The sequence below is a fragment of the Stylophora pistillata genome, chromosome 11, assembly GCF_964205215.1.
Source record: "Stylophora pistillata chromosome 11, jaStyPist1.2, whole genome shotgun sequence".
Classification (NCBI taxonomy): domain Eukaryota; kingdom Metazoa; phylum Cnidaria; class Anthozoa; order Scleractinia; family Pocilloporidae; genus Stylophora; species Stylophora pistillata.
The window spans coordinates 25,609,266-25,635,902 of NC_142529.1; the positions used below are offsets into that span (position 1 = coordinate 25,609,266).

Consider the following 26,637-nt stretch of genomic DNA (forward strand, 5'->3'; position numbering starts at 1 on the left):
TGCTTAGCTTTTTGGCAGTTTGTTCAAAAACATGTCACATTTTATGGTCAGTTCTTGAGAACTAGCCTTGGTGGCACTTTTCATAAATACAATGAAGTAGTTTACATGAGATCATTCCTTATGGATTAAGTTTTGTACGGGCGAGACTAAATAACCTCCACCGAAAATAATCAAGGAGAGGGAAATAGTGTTGCTTGTGTTTGAAATGAAATCACCAATATTAAGTACAGTGGCCAAATGTTTTTGAATAAGGGAAAATTACCTCGTTTCATTTTCATTTTCCTGCCCGGAAGAGAACTAGCTTGGTCGACACTTAAATAAAGCACTAAATAAAACCAGCTAGTTTATAATCCTCATTGAAGACGCACTAAAGGTATATATGGGCAGTGCTGAATGACCCCTGCAGAACTAAATCATCAAGGAACGGTGATTGAGACATCTGACTTGCCTTACCCAAACCTTGGCAGATTCAAAGAACGTGCTGCACGCTTTTAACATTTCACAGAACCTGATGTCAAATGAAGGAAACGTTAATTATGAACGAGATCGTCATTCTTCCAAATTAACAGATAAGAGGCCAGGTTATGACAGGTGAGAGCCGAATGGATTTAGGAGTAAAAAAGGGGGAGGGTGGAGTGGGTGGAGGGAAGTCAAAGTGACTTCGATTGGGAGAGAGGGGAGATCATCCCATATTTTCTCATTACGGGAGAGTCTTCTATCACAAGGCTGTTAGAATTACTAATTTTTACTCTCACGAAAAGTGTCCGGGTCGGACACATAAAGCGGAGAAGATGCCGAATAATAACAGAACAGCGTTTCGACCAACAAGTTGAATGGCGGCGAAGAATGCCAATATTTACAATACGATCCGGTCGCCTTTTCACCAAAGATTACGAGACTCAGGAAGCCGTTAAAACCACATGATGAAGGGCGGTAAGCGAAAGAAAAGGAATAGTTTTACGTTCCTAAAATTTTAGAAGCGCTTCATCACGTGTGAAAAAGGATAGCGAGTAAAGTTACTACTGAAGGGTTGTGGTCTACATGACATACAAAAAACGAGAAACGGAACGGACTAAAACATAAAACCTTGTTGAGGAATAGCCTCAACAAAAGGCAATCGAAAAAGCTGACCTTTCGAATCTGGAATCTTTTCTTATTGTAATATGGAAGTTTTAGCCCGTCTTTTAAAAAATAAAGACAGTAAACTGCTCACTAGTCAGTGACACAAAATGAGATGTGTTTATTCTCACTAAGTCTGGAACACGTCACGTCAAACGAAGCGATTTAATCTACAATACATATTTTGCTGTCCATCATCTGCGCTTGTGATCCATCTTGCACCGCGAGACTGGACTCCATATATTTTATATCCCTCATCACTTTCTTTATTACTGCCACAGTGTTCTACTGCACTTTTCCACAGCGAGTCATTTAATCCTGGTCTCTGCCAATTTAGTTCAGTACCTGATGTACACTTCCAGCTGGAGTTGGTGACTATGCCATCACTAAACGAACCGATGACATAAGGCTTTTTAACACTTTCTACTTCGATAGCGATGAGTTGAGCTGTCGGCAAAATGGTAAAATTATAGGCCCAAAACTGATGAAATTTTTTACAGTTCATCGTATCGGTCTCCTGTCTGCCATCCACATAAATTTTCATGCTGTCTTTGCAGCTTAAACTCGCCTTGACAACTCCTACAAGACGGAAAATTAAATGTTATAAGCATAAATGGCCTCCCCACAGCGCAATCATGAGTATTCTTCTTCATAATTTAGAATTAGTTCACAAAAAATGAGCTTCACGACCAACCTGTTTCCTCGTTGCGAAGCAGTCTTTTATGGTCACATGTTGCCTTTCTCTTCTGCCAAAAAAGATTTAAACAAAGAAATTTCAAGTTTAGCATGTATGAAAATGAAGTAGACCTCCACAAAGAAGCGACGACAGACGATGAAATGTTAACTTTGTTATTTCAAAAAAGTTGTATTCTTTTCTGTCTCGCCCTCCATTTGAGCTAAATTTCCACCTTATACGAGCAAGAGAATTGTTATAATTGTATCTTAATTCATATAATGTTAAAGCTTTCAGCCGAATTGAGGATCCGAGTAGATGCGCGAAATTTCGAAAAAAAAAGGTGACAAAAATATGGTTAAATAAATTATGTTTGATGATTTCAGTCACTCTCAAACCTCAAGCTGTTGAAACGTGCAACCAGGAGTCCAAATTAATGAAGCTTCGTTAGAGCAGGGGTCGTTTAGGTTGCAGTTATTAAGAGAACAAGTACCGGTACCAGTGATGTCGTGGTCTTCCACTACGCAAAAATGGTATGAAATGCAGGCGAGGTCTTCTTGGCAAGCGATGATACAAGAAAACCATTCCACATCTTTGATTGTCTTGTATACAAAACCAATTGAGGCCGCCTTGTTATGAACGGTGAATGTGAACGCTTCAACGAGGCACAACGTCACCACAAAACGCAGTTTAATAGACATCTCCATCAGAGAATGCGTCGTCAATCGATTTTTATTTCAGTTCAATCTTTTTTATCTTATAGCTGCCTGTCTGGTTTCAAGTTTCTTCGCGTTAAATGCAACCAGCTACACTTAGCAAATCAAATAGTGAGTTGTAATTAATATTGCAATTTCCGTGTGTAAAAAGGCCTCTTGTGTACACTTCTCGACCTTTTTAGCAAAATTTCTAACGATTGATTCATCTTTCAAAAGAAACGCTTTCTTACAGGTCAATCCAAATGACAACTTGAAATGTCAGTGTTTGCAAATTTTCAAACCTCCGCCAATAGTTACCATACTTTACATGTATAATTTACTTTGGTAAAGCTCGTCATTTAATTCTGCATTAAATTTTGGTAACAAGCTCTTCATCTCAGAAAATGCACTTTTTCGTGTGATTTTGAAATGTGTGTCAACTGAGGCTCCTGGCCATTAATTGACCCTTATTTGCAAAGCTAAAAGTGGGTAAAGGTTTTGATTAAGTGATCCTGAATCTCATGGTTAAACAGGTTGTTGGCGCCTAAAATTATCCAAGCCTGAAAAGGAAAATAAATAATTACTCAAATTGAGTTCTGAACTGTTATTTAAAAGGAATATTTGATTTAAAATAAGATTAGTTTGATTAATTAGATATTGATTTCTTTTTAGAGGGGGGGGTGGGGGGCTTAAAAGAGGATTTACGGTAAATAGCGCCAAATGACCACCACGTGGACAACAACGAAATCAGAAGTCGTTCGCTAGTAACACGTGCGTCTGACAACTCGCCGGTCACGGCTCGATTCTTATCTCAAAATCTGGCCCTTCTTCTCGCTTTATAGTGGCAATCCATTGCGATCTCAATAAAGAAATTGAAAGAAAGTTGAAAAAAGATAAATTCTGGCCACTCTGACTTCTCTTGTCGTTTGTACAGAAGTTAACAGAGTAATGATCGTGGGCCATGCTTACTTGCCCTATATCCCCAGTGTAAACACTAGTGTAACACACCCACAAACTTTATGCCCCTCCAGCCTCGATTTGGTGCTTCACGCAATCCAAGATGGCGCTACGTGATAAAGGTGTATTGCACCTCGAATAGAAGTTGTTTCAATTAAGGAAGCTCGACGATTTTTACTAGACTTAAGATATACGTGTTTCTCCAAAAGAAATCTTTTTCCGATTGAGAGCAGACAGCCAAAGATGCAAACAAAATAACGATTTGTTATGACTTTTGATGATGCAATCCCGGCGCTAGAATGATTTCAAATTCTTGCACGCCTGATTGACGATAAACAATCTTTAATTTTGAATCGCTTCACCTCACATCTCAAGCAGAAAACGGTATTTCAGTATAATGTCGTTGTTACGTGCAGGAATGACTGAGAGATGCCCGCTAACAAAGCATACATAAAAAATAGGGATCAATGAACGCTTTTCATTCCACTAATTTATTCATATTTTTCTCGTTGCCATGCACCCACCAATAACGTAGCTCCATTTTCTGCCTTTAAAAGCACACACAACCCACAATTCCTCTATTCGCTCCGACGAAGGGCTAACGCTCGAAACGTCAGCTTTTGTAATCATTACGGTGGCCAATTTACCATTTCAACTTTGTTGATATATCCAAATTATTTCGTTACTCCCACCGACACAGCCCCAAACAGTTTCTTTCGAAACTATCAGCCTTTAAAAATTAGACTCCCGAGTACGATATAGCAGTTACCCATTTCAACTATTATTTAATTGGTTTTACACTGTTAAATTTACTTAAGTTAAAGACTAAGTTAAGTAGTTCGTAAAGCAGGCTTACAATCCTTCATGCCGTATAAATATTCATCGTCTTGATGAGCTTCGAATTCCAATTTCCACCACTGAAGACCACAACGCTTGGCTTTCTTGATTAATGGCATTCTTTCGTGTACACAAACTCTTCGGGAGGACTTCATAGTGAACTCTATATTCTTTATCTTCTTCCTTTCTCGGCTATCATCTTCTTCTTCTCTTTCTTCTCTCCGGATATCGCAAGGTCAAAAGGTCATAGCCTCGTCACATCGTAGCTTCTACAAGTTCAGTTAGCCGGCCACGAGGGTAAACCCTCGGGTTAAAAACCTCTTATACTTCTCACAAGCCAGCTTTGATGCATTTACTGTAGGTATCTAGAATGTTCTATTACTATTTATAGCGTATTATTTTTGGCTGTGTCTCACAAGGACTGCGAACTAGGAACTACCGAATTCACGAATTTGATTGGCTGAAATCAATATTGAAAGTGGTCTAGATTTTCCCATCTAGACCGGCATCTAGACCGGTCTAGAAAAAAAAGGTACAAAGAATATAAAAAATTGGCATATAAGTCACAGCCATATAATAAACATCTTATTAACCCAGCGAGGTCGGTCTGTATGGGAGAATCTTGATCTCGGTCGCTGGTACAGATTTCACTGCGTTCGGTCTGTACTGGCGAGCTTGGTCGTCAAGATTCTCCCATACAGACCTCCCGCTCGGTTAATAAGAATTAATTACAAGTTTTACTATTTTTGGAAACTGCTGAGTCGCATGAAAAATGTTTCTGGAATATTACAGACTAAAGATAACTCTAGAAAAGTCTGGGATTGCGTGACAGATTCGGTGAAAATAATTCGATCCTCGTAACATTGCATACATGTTCAAAGGAACATTTCTATACGTACGTACTCTTTCACAAAATAATTATTTTAAATTGAGACTTCATCGCCAAGACTATTGAATCGATCATAGGGACATCGATCATAGGGACATCTAGTCACTTTGGACATCTGGACACATTTGGACTTTGGACATCCAGTCACAAGACACCTTTGTTCGTCAAATGCCACTTGATCCTGACCGGCTGCATCCAAGACGTCATCAAAACAGCGAGGAAATGTTTTCAAAAGGGAAAGTCCGTGATGCCACAAATAGAAAAAGATAAAAAGGTAGACCAACGAGGAAAGCTTCTCGGTGTAAACAGAAGGATCTTACCTCAGCTTTAATTAAACTTCTTCGATTGCGGCGGAGTAAATGTTGAGGTACCTCTTCGAGCGGCTAACCGGTCGAAGTAAACTAACATCGTTAGGATATCTGATAGATGTCATTTGCAAAACAATTGTGTTCACTGGAAGCCGGGCAGGGCAATGATAAAAGAAAACAGGGAAAGCCCCTCTTCTAGGAATACTATAAATATTCAACCAATCAAAGGCTTTGTTTGTGTGACGCTTTTGTCTCGGCAGATCTATAAATTGACTGCACTTTGTATTGTGGAAGCCGTTCCTGCTCCAGCAGCTGGCTAGTTCATTCAGTGAAGCTGAGTTGAGAAGGTCCTGATCCATCACGAGGTTTGCAATGTGTTTCTTCTTTATACGGCCAACAGTTTGCTTTTTAAGTTTTTGATTTTGAATCGGCTGAATCAATGATTGTAGGGCACAGTGAAACTATTAATTTTCCTTGTATAAATCTCCGACGTTTGCGATCGGTGCGCAAAAGGCAACGGGTCAAATTCAACAATTCAGCGAATGGCGAATGTGTGTTATGTTCAGTGCTATGTCACCTCCTTTTAAAATTGGCTACAATTTTTTCAGCTTTCAAGTATTTCTTGCGATTTGTTATTCATTAATTCGGACTGAAAGGCCATCGTTTCCGTTTGCTACGTAAGGCGTTAGTCAGGAGGTTCGGAAACGATTTTGTAAGCTTGAACCATGCAGACTGATGGCTTCAATGAATATTGTGTTTTGGATGACAGCCATTCGCCTAAACACCAAAACACATCATGCCGGAATTATTTATGATGTCCAACGCCGAGAAGCTCGCGGTAGTTATTATTTTGTACCCGATCGAACTAATGTTAATTAACCACTATCTTCCATTGTCTGTAACCTAACTGATCACAGAAGTGACGTCAACAACGTTAAAGATTTAATTTGAACCACCAGGCGCATTTCACTGCAGAGTTATTTTCAGAGTTTTTTTTTTGTGTTCTTTTTTTCTTCGACAGACATATGATATTTTCTCTTTGTTGATTCTCTGTTGATTGAGAACTCGGGCGAGGGGAAATGTTTAGGTCTAAAGTCCACCATGGATATCATGCAAGACTTGATTCTATTTGTTTCAAGCATTATGAGTTGTTGCTAAATTATCGACGAACTCAATTGCCACATACCATTTTAGTTTCTGTTTGTATTCAAATTGAATGTACTTGCCATACTTTTTAGGTCCATGACGTGGTTTGACCTGGTAATGAGAGCTCTTTGTTTGTGAATTGAGACGGAAATCATACGGCAAAGCACTCTTGACTTCAAATCTGTTTGTGAGAAGGCAGCTAGGGCGAGCATGAGTACCTTCAAAGAATTTTCGAGAACTATTGACGCTAAAATTTCTTTCAATTGACGGAGTGAAAGGCGTGAAGCAAATGTAAATTTTGCGATAGTTCGGTAATTTTTGTGAAAACATCACGTGAACAAGGGATTTCTCACTAAAAGACATCTGATAGGTGCCATGTACATGGCTAGTGCGTTCATGAAAAGATTACGACACGATCAAAACAAACTCGTAGCTTCCAAGAGAAAGCCCCCATATCTACTAATTCTGTGACAGATGGATTAAATGCGTTAAGACATACGGTCAAGGAATCTCTGAAAAATTACTCATTGATCAAATTGCTGCTCGACAGCTGATGGACAAGGTTCATTTCGAATTTTCAACACTAAAATTATCTCTTTTCTGAGGAATTATAGTTGCACGCAGCAAATAGAATCTGCAATAGTTTATCAGTTTTCCCAAAGATTCTGCTTGATCAATCATGATGACATCTAGGAAATTTCCGTTTTCTAGGAAAATTCTTTTTGGAGCAGCAACTGAAGTGAGCTTATTAATTAACAAACACGCTGTTCTCTAAACACGCACCCTTGAAGATTTTTTTTTTCCCACCGTCATCAACTGAGTTTATGGTTTCGGAAATCCTAAGAAACAGTGACCTCTTACCATAAATGCTCATGTTATGTGAAGTTATGAATTTTTCATTGAATCTGTTTCTACTTCGATCAGTACGAAGACATCGTTCGTTTTTCGTTGAGCGCGGGCTCCGGTTCCCGAACAGCGTCTATAATCGAGCCTACGAAAATATGACAAACTACGTTTTGCGCGTTTTAACATTTGACACCCTAGCATCAATATGCATATTCTCCATACCGTTCTTTATACATTTCTTAAGGTGCTGACAAGGAGAATTTGCTGAACAATCAAGACCTTAATGTTTGATTCAGGGGTGACATCATATGGGAGAAATCCGATGTTGGTCATTTATGCCGGTTAAAGGGTTAATTTATAGTAACTCTGAATGATTTTATTAATTATAGGAAACTTTGGTCGCAGAATGGTCACGAAAATAGATAGCAATATGGAAGATGCCGTCAGAGGTATAAATGAGTTGTCTGAAGCTGAAAGGCAACAATGTGAGAATGGTTTGCAAGACCTTCTAATGAAGACGGTAGATGCGCGTGACAAAATCCAAATAGCCGCCGACAGTTTTCGCACAGCAGCTGATACACTTGATCAGGTATGGCGGGACTGTAAGATAGCACACGCTGCTGGAACAACTGGTGGAATAATTGCGAGCTGCCTCGCCCTTGCAGGTGTAACAGTGGCGACTGGGGGTGCTGCCACGCCAGTACTATTGGCTGGACTGGGTTTTGGAATTGGTGGAGCTGTCACAAACATTGGAACAAACTGTGTAGAGTCCTCCATAAATTCTGCTCAAATCAAGAAGGCTGAAAAACTCTTGGGGGAGGCTTTAGACAGCATCAACGTAGTTCATACGACTGTTCAGAGTTGGCTGGATAAGAAAGAAAAGATGAAAATCTTATACATTTTATATCTCGCAGAAAGCTTCGAGTTTCTTGACCCTGTTCTGTTAAACCTGCTTCATGATATGGTATCTACTGCCTTCGGGATCCCAATTAACATCTTGAAAAGGTTATCTGCCGCCGCAGCCCCTTCGAAGGCCGGAGCGAAACTCTTAACAAACGTCGGTTCACAGGGTGGGAAAGGAATAGTACAGCTTGCTGATGACGCAGCACAAGCAGGCAAGACAGGATTGCAAATGGCTGATGACATGGCTCAAGTGGGAAAAGCAGGATTGCAAGCCTCTGATGACGTGGCACAGGCTGGTGCCAAAGCAGGGTCCAAGACGGCAGGAAAATATGCTGGTAAGGTCTTGATTGCAGCTAACATTGCATTCCTGATGGTGGATTGCATTGACTTGGGCTTCACGGTCAGAGATCTTGTTGAAAACAAGGGATCCGAAGCAGCAAAAGAGTTGAGGAAGAAGGCAAATCAACTCGAGGATTTATTGAGGAAGTGAGACGCGTAAAGAACTGTTGACGTTTTATACTAACGACGAAACCGAAACACCTTTGAAAAGACGTGAATGCAACCATTTCATATGAGAAACATATAAGTATTGACTCTCCGTTTCGGTTTATTGATTAAACGTCGCTAGCTTACTTCCATAAGGCTCCGTAGAGGTGCTCCATGGTTGTCTTAAGTGATACATAGCAAGGGTTTCACAGCTTTGTTGTACTATATGCAGTATTTAATATAGCGTTAGCCTACAGAGCAGGCGTAATTGGGGTAAGCGGAAAATGGCCGCCATCTCTGATTTTAATGGCAGCGGAAGGCTGGGGAGAGAGAGAAATTTGTACCAAATTAGACATGGCCGGTTAAATAAACGATTGCGTGCTTCTTAGAGTTAACTCGCCCTAGTAAGACGCCTGCAAAGCAGCGTGGAAAGGTGTGCGAATATTTGCAAAGAAACCGATCCTTAAATTTACAGGCGTGAGAGTAACAGTCTTCTCATTGTATGTAAAATTGTCAACAAAAATACTCAATCAGTGTTTTGAATTTTTACAAATTTTAAATTCTCAAAGTTTTTTTTTAGCAAGACTGAATTCCAAAATGACCTTGAAAACTGTAAAAAAAATGTCAGATATTTGGATGACACTAGTATCTAGAACTCTATTTTTGCACCTTTGAAAGTTTTTTTTATGAATCCAGTGTCTTAATTAATGAAAGATCACATGTATATTCGTTACAAAAACCAGGAAACGAGGTAAGGATCAAATAACCTCGTCGTTTTCACAGTAAAAAGGACTTGTGATATCTAGATCATGATTTTTTTTTCAGTGAGCATTAAACTGATTGAAAAATTATCTCGTTATTCCTAGTTATCATTCATGTATTCTCTACGATTATTGATTCTCCATACCACTTTTACGGTAAAATAAAGGTGTTTTGCTATGACGCGTGATGGTCACATGATAAATTGATAGGGAGTCGCGTGACCGATCTCTATGGGTATCTTAAACCTGCATAGCAGCGCATGGTAAGGTTTACCATTTCACTAGTAAAAAAATGTGACAGAATCAATATATGAATTTTTCTGACTGCAGCTGTTGATTGTGATTATACTAAGAGCAGTCCTTCCTTTTGGGCGAAGTCCGTCGTGCGAGTAAAAAAAAAATAAATAAAGTGAAAAATAAATTGATATTAGCGTGCTACAAGGAACACAAGGAGTGCTCCGGCTTCCAAAGGACGGCCAAGTGGGTTGGTTATCAGCAATCTACTATCATATGAGTGTAACAACTTGTATAGGAAGAGCTCGACGATTTTATTTCAGCCTTTATTCAGAAGGATACGACTACGGTTATAAGTGGAGAAAGTGACAAGTGCAAAAAAAAAGAAAAACATTGATAATGACCCCTAAGCAGCAATCGCTGGACTGAAGGATTGATTTTTCATCCGCTCATGCGCACTTGGCTGTATCCTTAATTATGAATCACGTCACATAAGCAGAATACAGAATTTTATCGTTTTAGCTAAATTTGCTTACGAATTTTCCTGTGGAATTCTTCCTTTTAGTTGTGTCACTGAACTATAAAGAAATATAATGGAAAACCATCGAAAATTATTGCTGCAAATCTTTGGAATCATAATTTTTATTTCTAAAGGAGAAAATAACTATCTGATGAACTTTATTTACTAAATAGAAACTCGTTGCGAGGATTCAAATTTACGATTTCAAAATCAAATTCTATGTTCGCCAGATTGATCTAAACAGCTGTGAATTTCTTTTATAAAAGCTTTGTAAAAATTATTGCATTTATTCAAATATGAAACTAAATATAGATCTATAAAAATCTACACAAAAACATAACTTCGTAACTAAGGAAGTAACCTCGACACCTGAAAGATGCCGCAGACTTTGTAACCAGGCCTTTGTCTACCATCATGAAAAAAAACCTTGCTACAGTCTTGCCGAGTTCCTGAAAACTGAAAAGCTGCTCAAGCAGTATTCTCGTAGGGGAAGCCTTATTTACATAGCCTGCATTTTGTTCACGGAAAGACTGGGGCAAGATCAAAACAAATTAAACTATTCGCTTTGTGTAAAAATTATCATCCAGAAAGATTTAAACAAGTTCTGACAAGTGTTAGGAACGAATGTTACCAATTGTCAAACATTTGGTGGCAACAGCTGAAAAATTAGTTTCGCCCATATTTTAAAATTAGCCGGGTTGGTCTCCATGGGAAATAAATCAAATTAAACTGGTCGCTTTATGTAAAAATTATCGTCTAGAAAAATCAATTTCGTTCATATTTCAAAGTTAGTTAGGTCTCTCATTGCAGTAGTTCGTTTGGAGTGTACTTCAACTATCAATAGAGAGTTACAGCTCGTATGGGAAAAGCTCGACGATTTGATGTCAGTCTATATTCAGAAGAGTAAGACGACGGTTTTATTTGGAGAGAGTGATACAAAACAAAAATATTGTTAATGACTCCCAAGATGCAATTGCTGGACTGAAAGATTGATGTTTCATCTGCTCATGCGCGCTTGGCTGTATCATTCCTTAATTATGAATCGCGTCGCATAAGCAGGGTATAGAATTTTACCGTTTTAGCTAAAATTTGCTGACGAATTTTCCTGTGCAATTCTTCCTTTTTAGTAGCGTCACTGAACTATAAAGAAATATGGTAAAAAAAACAATCGAGAATTATTGCTGCAAATCTTTGGAATCAGAAATCTTTTTCCAAAGGAGGAAATGACAATCTGATGAACTTTACATACCAAATATAAACTCGTCGGGAGGAATCAAATTTGCGATTTAAAAATCAAATTTTGTTTGCCAGGTTTATATGAACAGCAGTAAATTCGTAGCCCTTTCTTTAATAAAAACTTTGCAAAAATCATCGTATTCATTTAAATATGAACCTAAATTTAAATCTACATAAATCTACTCAAAAACATTACCTTGTAACTAAGGAAGCAGCAAGCTTAGTAACCAGGCCTTTGTCTACCATCAGAACTAAAACCCCCGGTCCCGCTGCGGTCTGACCGAGTTCGTGACAACTTAAAAGCTACTCGACTATTTTATAGCGTTAATTTTAAGTAATTTTATATGACTTTCAATTTATGCCGCAGCTCGTAGACAACATTACTTTTACCGTCGTAACTTTTATGACGTTTGTGTAACTGTACTCAGGGCTCTTGTTGCCAGTAGGTTGCTCTTAAGCAACTGAAAGGACCACTCTTATAAATTAAAAAAAGGCATCTGTCTGTCATAATAAAAGTGTCACTAAAACCACAATAAATAACAAGTGCAGTGTTCTCTAAGCATGCGCAGAGGATTTTTCCCCGGAGATAAATATCATTGATTGTGTCTTCGTAGTGAAAGAAAAATTAATAATTAATAGTTATTGTGAATGATTATATTACAGGTAGCAAAAAGAATGCCGCAAAGCCAATCAGTAACAAGGAATTAGAAAGAGCTGTCAGAGAGACAAACGATTTGTCTGAAGATGAAAAGCAAGAGTGTCAGAGGACTCTATATGACCTTCAAATGAAGACAATGAGGCGTGTAACAAAATCAGGATAGCGGCTGCCAGTCTCCGTGCAATGGCTGAAAAACTGGATCAAGTATGAGAGGACTGCAAGATAGCACGCGCTGTTTGAACTACTGGTTAAGTAATTTCGGGCGGCCTCACCCTTGCCGGTGCAACAGCAGTGACTGGGGGTACTGCCTTGCTAGCGGCTGGAGTAGGTCTCCTATTTGGTGGAGCCGCCACAAACATCGTGGCAAGCAAGGTAGAGTCCTCCAAAAACTCTGCTGAAATCGAGAAAGCTGAAAAACTCTTGGGTGAGGCTCCATAGAGCATCAATGTCGTTGAAACTACTGTCCAGAATTGCCTGGATATTAAAGAGATGACGAAAATCACAGTTTTTTTTTTTTTTTTTACATTTTACACCTCGCAAAAAGCTTACAGTTTGTCGACCCCATCTTGTTGAACGTATTGAAAAAGCTTTCTGCGGCTGCAGCCTCATCGAAGGCCGGAAGAAACCTCTTAACAAACTTCGGTGTACAAGGAGTGAAAGGAATGATACAAGTTGCAGATGATTTGGCACAGGCAATTGCCAAAGCAGGGTCCAAGTCAGCAGGATTGATTGCAGCCAATACTGCATTCCTGATGGTGGTTTGCATTGACCTGGCCTTCATGGTCAGAGATCTTATTAAAAACAAGGGAAGCGAAGCAGCAGAATATTTAAGGAGAAAGGCGAAGGAACTCGAGAATGTCTTGGACCAGCAACAAAGACCTCTTTATCTCAGACCTGGCTCTTTTTGAGATGGTGTTGAACCGGGGGAACGAGATAAACAGTTATGACTTTGTGAGACACCACACTTTCAAAAGGAAACACTGAATCAAAGATTCTTTTAATTGATTTATATGTTGTTGCCCTTATTAGTGTTGAACTTTTAGTAGTAACTAAGGAAGGTACATAGTGTCGTCATTGTAATCGTAATCGTATTATCGGTAGCTCGACAGTTTTACAACAATAGTTGTAGTATTGAAATGCATAAATTTGATCTTGTATACCCCTCAACTAAGTTATTCTTTGGAGTGTTAGCATTTTCAAAGATCTAGAGAACCGGAGCGGATACGAATGATGACAAGTTGACTTAAACGTTTAGTGTTCATTGCTTTCCCTTTCACAGCGGCCATAGATTTCGATCTTTCATCCCTTGCATTTGTCAACTCAGGCTTTGATCGCTTGAAATTTTTCTGTAGCTGTAAAACAACCGTCAGTAGATTCTGAGTTTTCAGTTCTCAGTAAAGTTATAGTTTGCCTCTTTCAGTTTGTAGCAATTGAAATGATTTAATCAGACTGAATGTATTTTCCATTGCATCCTTGAATGTCCAAACAAGACGGACAAATCTAATGATGTCATTTTTATCTCCGTTATAGAGGATTCGTGTCTTATGACTTTGGAGTAGCGTTTTCTTAGAGAATCAAACTTGTAAAATGTTTTTTGTCTTTTATTACGGTAAACATTTCTTTGGTTATTTAACCACACCTTTATTTAATGCGGTTAGTTAACATCAGTAAATAACATTACATTAATAGACAGCAGTAAAGAAAGGCTTAAAGTGCCTAAGTAACGAATTAACTGTAACACGATTTGGTAAAATCACTCACCGTAACCTTATATTTTGCAACTTAAAAGGCTTCATTTTGCCCTAAGTTAAAAGGCTGAGTATGTGTAGCAGCAATTTGTCGGAGAACAAACCAGAAAAACAAAGCAAGACAGTAACATTATACAACACAGCGAGGAGTATCACTGAAAAAAATACAAACAGCGAACCTCATGCTTATCAGCATTTCCCTTGAGTAGAGTCATTGCAACCTTTTTCAAGTAAAATAAAATCCTAGCGTATACATGTCAGTGTTCTGTTTTTGTTTTTTTTAGCCTATTATTTGATAATGCAATCATGGGGCTAGAATGAAATCAAATTTTGCACGTCTGGCTGGGGTAAACAACCCTTGGTTTTAAATCGCTTCACTTAAAGCAGATTACAGCATTTCATCGTTGAAGCTGTAATTTCCAGATGCAAACTATCCTGCAGACTCTATCTCTTTTCATTAATTTTTCAATAATCATCATTTAAGGAAAACTGTTAAAATGAAAAGCTAACCTTGAGCAAAAACAACTGGGTGTTTTCAGTGCCCTCTTTATTAGGGAAAAACCCCTTTTACCACATTAAGACAAATTAACGGATGAGAGCCCAGGAATGTCGCGAACATCACGTGCTCAGTCTATAACTTTGAAGGCTGTTTTACAAGACTTCCACAGAAACACAGGATTGTCAGCGCATTCGATTAGAGGAGTATTTTTTATTACTTATTCTTAAACAAAGTGGGTTTGAAAAGTGGTAACGACAGCTGGATTTAGGCAAATTAAAGCATGAGCGAGCAGGAACTTTATTTCAGACATTCAGTTACAAGGCGGCTTTGTTCCTCGAAACGCCAACAGACCCTGACTTGCTGTTTCCAAGACATAAATACAAACAGTGAACCAATGTTTACAAAAGGGAAAGTCCCTGTTTCCAGTTATAGAGAATTACAAAAGGTGAACCAGTAAACAAAGCTTGTGTGTGTCAAAAGATAGATCTGATTGGCTCAAACGTGAAAACTTGAATGAAAATTAATTGAATGCACTGCAGTGAATAATCGGTGTAGCGAAACCTCTCCAAGCGGCTTACCGGTTAATACGAGGCCCAGCTGAGTTGCGGAGCAAAACCTCATTAAATACCAGGTTTGCAGAGATGTTGCTTTATCATACTACAGCTGGATTTTAAGCTTGTGCCAGTTTCTATTGACCATTACTGGAATAACAAAAGCGATCATGAAGGTTGAAAGAGTGTTTCGTTTGTAAAATATAGCCTCTATTGAGATTCGTTTGAGTGAAAGAAAGAACTTCAATCATTAAATTCTAAATCGGCGGAGGAAATAAAATTGCTTGCTTAATTTTGTATTTACTACATTTTCGGTGATATCCTTGTATAATAAACACTCAAATTTCTGCAGCTGATGTAGCATGAGTTCTTCTTTCTTTTGTTCTCAGAAAGCATTTTACGCTAAAAAACTCTGCTGAACTTTTGTTTATAACAGGTGGACCAAATCGGATGATGACGTTCAACTCACAAATTCGTGTGCAATTAAGATATATGGCACTACTTTAACCACTAACCAAAGGACTTTCTTCGTCAATAAAGAAAGTTCTCAAGATGAGACTCGTCAATCTCGTCTAACTGAAACCTTTATAGGACTTCTTTCTTGTTTAGAATGTCGAAAGATGTAAAGGAAAAGTTGGTGTTTTTATTCCAGTGGTATGATCACAATTATTTCTTTCACGAATAATTAAGCTCTTCAAGAATTTACCTTTTCAGGTTTAAAACGGGTTAAACAATGCATACAAATTCGTAGAAGCAACAGAACCAATTTTAACTGTTATGAACTGATTCCTAGAATCGAATTCCTAGAAAGAAATTTTCCAGTATATGCCCGTCTTACTAGTCTCCCTCGCAGCCGTTTTTAGTCTCGTCACGCAACGCTTCTCCCCACAAACGGCTGCTCACAATCGTACAACATTCCTTTCCCCTACTTAAACCAATCATCATTTGGGTTACATCTGTTGAGAACTGTGCGCGCCAAAGTAGTCTAACCAATCATATTATTTGTTTCATCTTCGAGTTCAAAGCTTTCAAAATGGCGTCCTTTGAAGAAGCGTTTGACTTTGTTAGTAATACATTTTGAATTCCTAGTTTAAATGAGCAGCAAAAAACTGGAGTTAGGAAAATAGTTGAGGAAAGAAAGGATGTATTTGTCAATCTTCCTACTGGTTTCGGGAAATCTCTCCTGTATGAAGCACTACCACTCGTGTTTGATCTTACCTCACAAGAGCCTGGTCATATCGTCGTCGTTGTCTCACCATTGGGGAAAGCCTTATGAACGACCAAGTGTCCCATTTGAGGGAGCTAGCGTGTTGAAAGCGGCGAATATTCCTTAGTTTACGGATCCCCTGAAGCGTGGTTAAAGAACGAACGCTGGAGATTTATGTATTCCAAAAAACTGTGTGCCATTGCCGTCGATGAAGCGCATGTTGTAAGACAGTGGTAAGTGTTTAAATAAAAACGAGTCTGCAGCAAAATGTTATGTTACATGTATGTTTTAAATTAAGCAGTATAAAGGAAAGGACAATAAGAATGTAAATATTGTAAATAGAAAATGTAAATAGTTTAGTCAGTATTAGTATTACACTGTGGTCTTATTTTGGTTATATCGTTATTTTATTCTGTCTGTGTTATATTACACATGATCACCTGTAAAAATATTGTGTCTAAATACAAGACATTATCATCGTAGTATACGCTTCTGAATGGTTCAGATTACCAATAAATTTGATATTGGGTGCCATGGTGTAGCCTATTTGATTGTCACTACATAGATAAAAGCTAAACTTTTTAAACTTTTATACCCCTAGACCCTAAAAGGAAGTAAATGCCCCATCAACCTATTAAAACTATGCTTGAAACTAACATCGTTTAGGGAACTTAGTCTGACAGGACCTGTCCCAACACAAATAAAACCTAAAAGTTCTAAGATGGTAGACCCCCAGACCCTAAAATGGAGATAAATGTCTCATCAACCTAACAAAAATCTATGCTTGAAGCTAACGTTGTTTGAAGAACTCAGTCCGATAGGACCTTGAAAGTCCTGGCAATGTTAAAGGAGCTAGAGACTACAGCTTTCTGCATGTTCCTTAGCACTGAATGACATTAGTATTATTATTATTATTATTATTAAATTATTAAAATTAATAAAGTTTTCATTATGATATTACTGTTATTATTAGAAATTTCATTATAGATTAATACTGTCTATTTTCCTTTTGATGTGTTGGGGAACATCACAAGATAATTAAATGAAAGCATTCTGTGAGTCTTGCTTCAACCTTCTGAACATGAAAAATGCAGTAGAAATTAAGGAAAGTCAAAATAAATCAAATGTTGCTTATGTTGTGCAGTATATGGATAAGGACATGGAACTGGAATTCTATTTTGGCTGGCTTACTGATGAGCTGAAACAGAGTCAGGAAAAAACAGAAAGAACTATTATTTATTGCCAGACTGTAAGATAATGTGGTTTACTTTATGCTACCATTAATGTTTTACTTTAATGTTTATTGGAAATGATTCAAAACACTTGCTTGTTGAAATGTTGCATTCCTGCACTCCTGAAGCCAATAGGCATAACATTTTGGAGTCCTTTCAGTCTGACAATAGTACCACCCGGCTACTAATAGCAACAATAGCCTTTGGAATGGGCGTTGACTGCTGTCATAGAGTCATACCTTTTGGACACTCCAAGAATGTGGAGTCCTTTGTTCAGGAAACTAGTAGGGAAGGAAGGGATGACCACCAAAGTGTTGCATATGTTTTTTACCATGGAGTTATGTTAAACCATATTGATGCCCATATGAAGTCTTTCATTGTGGACAATATGTCATTGTCACACCTAGAAAGCTCAGCATTGGAAGAGGAAAAAGCCAATGATTCATGCGACGATGATGTATTGCCACTAGTAGTATTGGCAACTGTTGAGAATGTGGCATTGGATCACTGATTACTAATAAGTGACATTAACGTGTTTGACTTAACTGTATCATGTGCTGGGCAGAGGCAGATTAAGGACTTAAAGAAAGAGGGCCAAAGGGCAGGGCAAAAAAGTTTGGCAATAAAAAAAACAGAACACAGAGTGGTGGAAATCACTGTGGGGGAGGGGGTTGGGGAGAACAGTACAGCTTCTTTGGCCCTCCAACTACATTGTGGTAAGAAAATGAGTGATCTAATAAATTCATATTTTTCAATCAGATTACTGGTCAATTTCATTGTCTGATTAGTGACATAAAATTAATTTTGTGCTACTCATACTCTCTCATAGCAATTGAAAGTATCGTCATGTGAAGTCACAAAAGATGGAACATCTGTTTGAGATTAGTTACATTTCACTTGTGAAGAAATTACTGTATACATGTACATGTAATAGAGAAAAATAATTTATGATAATGGTCAGAAGTTTGATTAAGAATGCTATGAAAGATTCCATGGATTATATTGATCAATTGACTCTGAAAATTGAATCTCTTCATTGGTGCTGCTGCCAGTATCAAATTGTATTCTGCTTGTATATTGAGCAAAAATTTTAGACTGCTATTAGTCACTATTCAGTGAGATTGCAAATCTTTCAGACTTTTGAATAGATCAGATTTGTATGAAGACATTTATATGAACTTCATTTATATCAGTAGTTGCAGCACCTGGGTACTTCTTGGGTTAAAATCTGGGCTAACAGACTTTTCCAGGGTCCTGTTTTGACATTTTTTGGCTGTAACAGTTTGTCATCATCGGCACATACTTGTCACTACGCTCTCATATATTGTACATTTGTGTTGTTCCAGACTATTCATAGACTACTTAACACTGCAGTGGCATACTGAATAGACAGTGTGAATTCTCAAAAGCTATGGACTACAGGATTCAATTTCCCATGAGGCAACAAAACAAAAATGTTTTGTTTATTCTGTTTATCTAGCTCTGATACCCTGGCATGACGGTTTCTCTAGTGTTTGTTTATCCAGTGATATAATTTTGGGGCGTCTAAATCAATACACCAATAGAACCAATAGGAAATCTTGCGGGAGTATAATGTCCCTGTTGGCTGATCGTGGTAGAAATATTAGAATTGGCTGTAGCATTTGAGGTACAAGTCGCATTGACAGGATCGAATTGTAAACATTTCGAGGATTTCCCACGGCACGAGGCTTGGATTTCTCCACCGTCGCTCTCAACGCTTAATAAGCGCTTCTTTCTGGGAAGTTCTCGATCCTTGAAGATTCCCTTCAATTTATCTTTGAGGTCTTCAAGATGAACAGAGGCCTTTTTGAACTTGATAAATTGTCAGTAGCAAGCTTTACAAACTGAAAACTCGCTAGTCGCTGAATAGTAGCTCACATTCACATCCAGACAGGAACTAATATTCGCCGGGAAATCAAAAGAACTTTTTCCAAAAAACATAAATTTTTTCTTTTTTCTCAACTGAAGTGGAACAAATAAAACAACGATCACTTTGCAAAACCTTCTTCTGCGTTTCCTCCAGCAAGAAACTACGATGAAATGCAGAATTTGAAAACGCGGGAATAACGATATTAATTACAATCTCTTGTGCTCTGATTGGTCACATAAGAAACAATGTCAGTGATCTCATTGGTGCAAAGACAACAAAGGGAAAGGAATGTTGTACGAATGTGAGCAGCCGTTTGTAGGGAGGAGCGTTGCGTGACGAGACTAAAAACGGCTGCGAGGGAGACTATCGTCTTACATGATACATCCAAAACTTTATTTCCTCTCCAATTTCAGAGCAACCATACAAAATTTTGCCAATACCTTGCTCTCTTGATTTAAACGTAAATAGACACAAAGGAAAATTTGGCTTTTCTCTTTGGAATGGTCACAGCAGAGGATTAATCATATAAGCAATTACTTAATATTCCACGAATATGGAACCAAAACAAGTATAAAAATTTTCTAGGAAAACCATCAAAGACATGTTTATATCTGCTACGGGAACCTCATTGGTTCCCTAGTGAAAGAATCACGTGCTTTCTTCCATACAACGGGAGACTTTGATCAGTGTATTTCCACAGAGGGGCTCTTGTAAATAACTTGGAATTGTCAAAGCAGACAGATAGTCATAAAAGCAACTTGTTATTCCAAAATACAGAACCAAAACAAGTTTGAACTTGTCTAGGAAAACAATCATGTTAATTTCTGCTACTAAAACCTCATTGGTTCCCTGGTGAGAGAATCACGTGCTTACTTTCATGTGATATTACGGGAAACTTTCATCAGTGTACTTCCGCAGAGGGTCTCTTGTAAACAACAACACTTAGCAGAGGAAACAATTCAACACCAGGTAGGTCGAATTTTTCTTAACCTACATCAGCTAGTTTTTCAGTGTATGCTATACTGTGCTCGCCGTAACTGAACTAGCTAAATAAGTGGTTACTTGACATAAATAAAAAAGTCCAGAGAGCACTTAAAACCTACGGCATTCTAGCGATGCGTAAGACGAGTCAAAGTCGGACGCCCACTCTCACTTTCGAGCGGCGGATAGAAGAAAATCTAAGCACTAACATTTTCACACTATATCATTCTGTTTATTGCATTATGCTTATAACTTGAAAGGCTAGTTACGATGTGCCTGAATTATTGTACCGCAAGTTACTTTCGTTCTGAGAAAAAGTTTCCCGCTTAAAATAAAATAACACTGCTTAGCTTTCGTTTAGAAAGTATGGGCCTTTCCGTATCGGAAAGTGATAGGAAAGTGGTCAGCTTAGGAACATGGCACTTTTTAACCATTAAGCAAGAGAATTTCTACGTCACTCTTGTAACTTGGGAGAAAATCTTGTAACAGTTTTTCAGCTTCGAAATATTTTTTGCGATCTATTATTCATTAATTCCTGCTGAAAGGCCATCATTTAGTTTTTTCTCGTTATGTAAGGCGGTACTCAGGAGGTTCGAAAACGATTTTGCGAGCTTAATCTTTGTAGACTGATGGCTTCGACATACAAATATTTTGTTTTCATATGGAAGAATGTCATTCGCCTTAACTCCAAAACACATCATGCCCCACGGAATTACTTATGGTATGCAAAGCCGAGAAGTTCGTAGCAGTTATAATGTTGTTCTGTTGTGCTTTAAGAGCGAGACATTGACCCACCACATTCGACGGATCCGATTCAACTAATGATATTTTACAAAGGAACCGTAATTTTCCATTGTCTATAATCTTCTTGATCATAGAAGTGACAACAACTATGATCGAATCTAAATTGAAACCACGAAGCGCAGCAAGTTGATTCTGCATGATTAGTCATATTAACTAGGAAATTTTCCATTTTCAAGAAAAATTATTTTTGAGCAGCAACTGAAGTGAGCTTATTATCAAACACACCGTTCTCTAAACATGCGCCTCTGAGGACTTTTATTTTTTCCATCGTTTGACCCTCATCTACTTAGTCTATGGTTTCAGAAATCCTAAGAAACGGCGACTGCTTATCATAGATGCTCCTGTTATGCAAAATTATGAATTTTTCATTGAATCTGCTCTACTTCGATCTACGAAAACATGACAAACCCCATACCGTTCTTCATACATATCTTAAGAAACTGACATGGAGAATCTGTTTAACAATCAAGAGCTTCTTAACTCACAGGCAGCCCAAGCTCGCTACTAGAAAAGCGGACGCGACTCTTACCGTGTTGCGTAACGTTTTATATTTATAAAGGTTTGTATGGGATGTTATCGGTTTGCCTTAAAAGAGAGAAAAAATTGTCTTGTTTTGAAATAAAATGGGCTTACCTTATTGCCTTGTTGTTTTCTTTGTTGATTCCGAGCGTCTCAGGCAATTTTGAAGCGTTTTCGGCGAGTTAGCGCTATGTTGGTGTTCAACTGCTAAAAGAAAGACAAGGCAGGAAACCTATTTTAGAAGCGTCCGTCGCCCGAAGCAAATAATTCCGCCAAAAAATTACCACCAGTCTCGATTCCTCCAGAAAATCAAAGCAGAGATGTTGCAGTTCCATTTTCCATTCACTCGATTCACAATTCCTCCCACAGATCTTTCACTAGCGATACTTTTATCTCCAGATCGATCGGCTTTCCAATTTCGAATTTGGCTACTTGAAACGTTCGCGGCCCGTTCGCCGATCGCACAGTATGTTGGGTAACAAAAATAAGCCCGGCGAGGGTAGCCAAGGTCAACCAAACTGGTGTTACAGGGCGATTTTCGCTGCAGATTTTCATAGTTCTTCACCCGCCTCTGTTTGTGCGAGCCTCGTTTTACTAGCTTTACTCTGCTTCCCCATATTTGCTTTATTAAGTGACCGAAAAATGTCGAGTTAGGAGGGCGGGAAAAATTTTCTTTCACTTGCTCCGCATCAGAAATTATGTCGTTGACTCGAAAGAGACCTCCCTCACAGTGTTCAAAGTTCCGCAGCAACCTACAACAGAATATGTTCATATTGTACATGTATTCGTAATAATTTATTGTATCCGTGATAGAATTCGAAGGTATCGTAGTTAGTCTTCCTCGTTAGTTATATTTTTAAAAGCTTACCATGCCTTCCATGCAAGCGATGAAGTCATCACGTTAAAAAGAACAGGAACAAAAAAAATAATGACTTCGGCGAATTCGAATTCGAGGATGAGATCAACAATGACGATCCATCCTGTATTCACGAGATCAAAGCAACGATCAAAACAGCAATGTCATCAAAGCAAAGTAAAATTTAACTTAGTAAACACATTTCCATTCGATGTTGATTGGTCGATCAAAACAATGCGGTCTTGACAAAACCTCTCGAGGGGACCAGGGGAGCTAACGGGTTTTGTTTTGGACTGCAGGCCGCTGGCTACCCTCGCCGGGCTTATTTTTGTTACCCAACATACTGTACGATCGGCGAACGGGCTGCGAACGTTTCAAGCAGCCAAATTCGAAATTGGAAAGCCGATCGATCTGGAGATAAAAGTATCGCTAGTGAAAGATCTGTGGGAGGAATTGTGAATCGAGTGAATGGAAAATGGAACTGCAACATCTCTGCTTTGATTTTCTGGAGGAATCGAGACTGGTGGTAATTTTTGGCGGAATTATTTGCTTCGGGCGACGGACGCTTCTAAAATAGGTTTCCTGCCTTGTCTTTCTTTTAGCAGTTGAACACCAACATAGCGCTAACTCGCCGGAAACGCTTCAAAATTGCCTGAGACGCTCGGAATCAACAAAGAAAACAACAAGGCAATAAGGTAAGCCCATTTTATTTCAAAACAAGACATTTTTTTCTCTCATTTAAGGCAAACCGATAACATCCCATACAAACCTTTATAAATATAAAACGTTACGCAACACGGTAAGAGTCGCGTCCGCTTTTCTAGCAGTGAGCTTGGGCTGCCTGTGCTTAACTTAGTCATCATTTCCTGTATTCTCATGAACTTGATGTTTGATTCAGGGTTGATATTGAAGGGAGAAATAAGATGCTAGTCACTAGGAGGTAAAGGGTTTATTTGTTATTCAGAATGATTTTTTTAATTACAGGAAACTTTGGTTACAGAATGGCCGCGAAAATAGACAGCAACATAGAAGATGCCGTCAGAGGTATAAATGAGTTGTCTGATGCTGAAAAGCAACAATGTGAGAATAGTCTGCGTGACCTTCTGATGAGGGCTAAAGCTAAAGATTTGTGTGTCAGGGTCCAAATAGCCGCTGACAGTTTACGCACAGCAGCTGATAAACTTGATCGGGTATGGCGAGACTGCAAGATAGCACACGCTGCTGGAACAAGTGGTGGAATAATTGCGAGCTGCCTCGCCCTTTTAGGTGGAGCAATACTGAGTGGGGGTGCTGCCACGCCAGTACTGTTGGCTGGATTGGGTTTCGGAATTAGTGGAGCTGTGACAAACCTCGGGACAAGCTTAGCAGAGTCCTCCATAAACTCTGTTGAAATCGAGAAGGCTGAAAAACTCTTGGGGGAGACTTTAGACAGCATCAACGTAGTTCATACGACTGTTCAAAGTTGGCTGAAGAAGAAAGAGATGACGAGGATCGCATACATTTTATATCTCGCAGAAAGCTTCGAGTTTGTGGACCCCATTCTGCTAAACCTGCTTCATGCAGTGGTATCTGCTACCTTCGAGATCCCCATCAGCATGTTGCAAACGTTGTCTGCTGCTGCAGCCCAGTCGACGCCCGGAGCAAAACTCATAACAGAAGTCGGTGCACAGGGAGGGAAAGGAATAGCACAGCTTGCTGATGACGCAGCACAAGCAGGCAAGACAGGATTGCAAATGGCTGATGACATGGCTCAAGTGGGAAAAGCAGGATTGCAAGCCTCTGATGACGTAGCACAGGCTGGTGCCAAAGCAGGGTCCAAGACGGTAGGAAAATATGCTGGTAAGGTCTTGATTATAGCTAATATCGCATTCTTGATGGTGGATTGCATTGACTTGGGCTTCACGGTCAGAGATCTTGTTGAGAACAAGGGATCAGAAGCAGCAAAAGAGTTGAGGAAGAAGGCAAATCAACTCGAGGATTTATTGAGGAAGCGAGACGCCTAAAGAACTGTTGACGTTTTATATTAACGACGAGACCGAAACACCTTTGAAAAGACGTGAATGCAACCATTTCATATGAGAAACATAGAAGTGTTGACTCTCCGTTTCGGTTTATTGATTAAACGTCGCCAGCTTACTTCCATAAGGCTCTATAGAGGTGCTCCATGGTTATCTTAAGTGATACATAGCAAGGGTTTCACAGCTTTGTTATACTATATGCAGTATTTAATATAGCGTTAGCCTACAGAGCAGGCGTAATTGGGGTGAGCGGAAAATGGCCGCCATCTCTGATTTTAATGGCAGCGGAAGGCTGGGGAGAGAGAGAAATTTGTACCAAATTAGACATGGCCCTTTAAATAAACGATCGCGTGCGTCTTAGAGTTAACTCGCCCTAGTAAGACGCCTGCAAAGCAGCGTGGAAAGGTGTGCGAGTATTTGCAAAGAAACCGATCCTTAAATTCCAAAATGACCTTGAAAACTGTAAAAAAATGTCAGATGTTTGGAGGACACTAGTATTTAGAACTCTATTTTTGCACCTTTGAAAGTTTTTTTTATGAATCCAGTGTCTTAATTAATGAAAGATCACATGTATATTCGTTACAAAAACCAGGAAACGAGATAAGGATCAAATAACTTCGTCGTTTTCACAGTAAAAAGGACTTGTGATATCTAGATCATGATTTTTTTTTTTGAGTGAGCATTAAACTGATTGAAAAATTAACTTGTTTTTCCTAGTTATCATTCATATATTCTCTACAATTATTGATTCTCCATACCACTTTTACGGTAAAATAAAGGTGTTTTGCTATGACGCGTGATGGTCACATGATAAATTGATAGGGAGTTGCGTGACCGATCTCTATGGGTATCTTAAACCTGCATAGCAGCGCATGGTAAGGTTTACCATTTCACTAGTAAAAAAAATGTGACACAATCAATATATGAATTTTTCTGACTGCAGCTGTTGATTGTGATTATACTAAGAGCAGTCCTTCCTTTAGGGCGAAGTCCGTCGTGCGATTAAAAAAAAAAAATAAAGTGAAAAATAAATTGATATTAGCGTGCTACAAGGAACACAAGGAGTGTTCCGGCTTCCAAAGGACGGCCAAGTGGGTTGGTTATCAGCAATCTACTATCATGTGAGTGTAACAACTCGTATAGGAAAAGCTCGACGATTTTATTTCAGCCTTTATTCAGAAGAATACGATTACGGTTATAAGTGGAGAAAGTGACAAGTGCAAAAAAACAAAAAAACATTGATAATGACTCCTAAGCTGCAATCGCTGGACTGAAGGATTGATTTTTCATCCGCTCATGCGCACTTGGCTGTATCCTTAATTACGAATCACGCCACATAAGCAGAGTACAGAATTTTATCGTTTTAGCTAAAATTTGCTTACATATTTTCCTGTGGAATTATTCCTTTTAGTTGTGTCACTGAACTATAAAGAAATATAATGGAAAACAATCGAAAATTACTGCTACAAATCTTTGGAATCATAATTTTCGTTTCTAAAGGAGAAAATAACTATCTGATGAACTTTATTTACTAAATAGAAACTCGTTGCGAGGATTCAAATTTACGATTTTAAAATCAAATTCTATGTTCGCCAGATTGATCTAAACAGCTGTGAATTTCTTTTATAAAAGCTTTGTAAAAGTTATTGCATTTATTCAAATATGAAACTAAATATAGATCTATAAAAATCTACACAAAAACATAACTTCGTAACTAAGGAAGTAACCTCGACACCTGAAAGATGCCGCAGACTTTGTAACCAGGCCTTTGTCTACCATCATGAAAAAAAAACCTTGCTACAGTCTTGCCGAGTTCCTGAAAACTGAAAAGCTGCTCAAGAAGTATTCTCGTAGGGAAGACTTATTTACATAGCCTGCATTTTGTTCACGGAAAGACTGGGGCAAGATCAAAACAAACTAAACTATTCGCTTTGTGTAAAAATTATCGTCTAGAAAGATTTAAACAAGTTCTGACAAGTGTTAGGAACGAATGTTACCAATTGTCAAACATTTGGTGGCAACAGCTGAAAAATTAGTTTCGCCCATGTTTTAAAATTAGCCGG

General features: G+C 38.6%; 4 protein-coding genes and 1 pseudogene across 7 annotated transcripts in view; 3 read left to right on the plus strand and 2 right to left on the minus strand.

Moving 5' to 3' along the window:
* Window positions 1–26,637, minus strand: part of LOC111336746 (uncharacterized) — a 139,607-nt gene that overhangs the window by 2,918 nt on the left and 110,052 nt on the right. The gene's annotated exons all lie outside the window — the stretch shown is intronic.
* Window positions 1,217–23,384, minus strand: LOC111336756 (uncharacterized). Of its 4 annotated transcripts, none has more exons than XM_088737970.1 (5): window positions 23,326–23,384; window positions 21,815–21,907; window positions 2,191–3,047; window positions 1,814–1,865; window positions 1,217–1,698 (listed from the first exon to the last, which is right to left on the minus strand). In XM_088737970.1, the coding sequence occupies exons 3-5, from the start codon at window positions 2,497–2,499 to the stop codon at window positions 1,271–1,273; spliced, it is 789 nt and encodes a 262-aa protein (XP_088594096.1). In that variant the 5' UTR covers window positions 2,500–3,047; window positions 21,815–21,907; window positions 23,326–23,384; the 3' UTR covers window positions 1,217–1,270. The 4 variants fall into 4 exon arrangements, with proteins under 4 accessions (XP_088594096.1, XP_088594093.1, XP_088594095.1 ...); XM_088737967.1 differs by lacking the exon at window positions 23,326–23,384 and adding an exon at window positions 22,569–22,846 and having other exon boundaries at window positions 21,815–22,452; XM_088737969.1 differs by lacking the exon at window positions 23,326–23,384 and adding an exon at window positions 21,985–22,846 and having other exon boundaries at window positions 21,815–21,904.
* LOC111336745 (uncharacterized) lies at window positions 5,304–9,801 on the plus strand. Its single transcript, XM_088737966.1, has 3 exons — window positions 5,304–5,444; window positions 5,739–5,843; window positions 7,860–9,801. Exon 3 carries the CDS (start codon window positions 7,877–7,879, stop codon window positions 8,861–8,863), a length of 987 nt encoding a protein of 328 aa, XP_088594092.1. The 5' UTR covers window positions 5,304–5,444; window positions 5,739–5,843; window positions 7,860–7,876; the 3' UTR covers window positions 8,864–9,801.
* Window positions 11,692–14,250, plus strand: LOC148720828 (uncharacterized; annotated as a pseudogene).
* LOC148720829 (uncharacterized) lies at window positions 20,072–25,277 on the plus strand. The gene is made up of 2 exons (XM_022942915.2): window positions 20,072–20,365; window positions 23,541–25,277. Exon 2 carries the CDS (start codon window positions 23,558–23,560, stop codon window positions 24,557–24,559), a length of 1,002 nt encoding a protein of 333 aa, XP_022798650.1. The 5' UTR covers window positions 20,072–20,365; window positions 23,541–23,557; the 3' UTR covers window positions 24,560–25,277.

What these genes read in the sequence shown, in the direction of transcription:
- LOC111336745 (XM_088737966.1), top strand. Translation starts at nt 7,877, where the DNA reads ATGGTCACGAAAATAGATAGCAATATGGAAGATGCCGTCAGAGGTATA.
- LOC148720829 (XM_022942915.2), top strand. Translation starts at nt 23,558, where the DNA reads ATGGCCGCGAAAATAGACAGCAACATAGAAGATGCCGTCAGAGGTATA.
- LOC111336756 (XM_088737970.1), bottom strand. Translation starts at nt 2,499, where the DNA reads ATGGAGATGTCTATTAAACTGCGTTTTGTGGTGACGTTGTGCCTCGTT. An exon ending in GCACGTTTCAACAGCTTGAG is followed by an intron (nt 1,866 to 2,190) that starts GTTTGAGAGTGA and finishes CTTTTTTGGCAG; the next exon opens with AAGAGAAAGGCAACATGTGA. An exon ending in GCTTCGCAACGAGGAAACAG is followed by an intron (nt 1,699 to 1,813) that starts GTTGGTCGTGAA and finishes TCCGTCTTGTAG; the next exon opens with GAGTTGTCAAGGCGAGTTTA.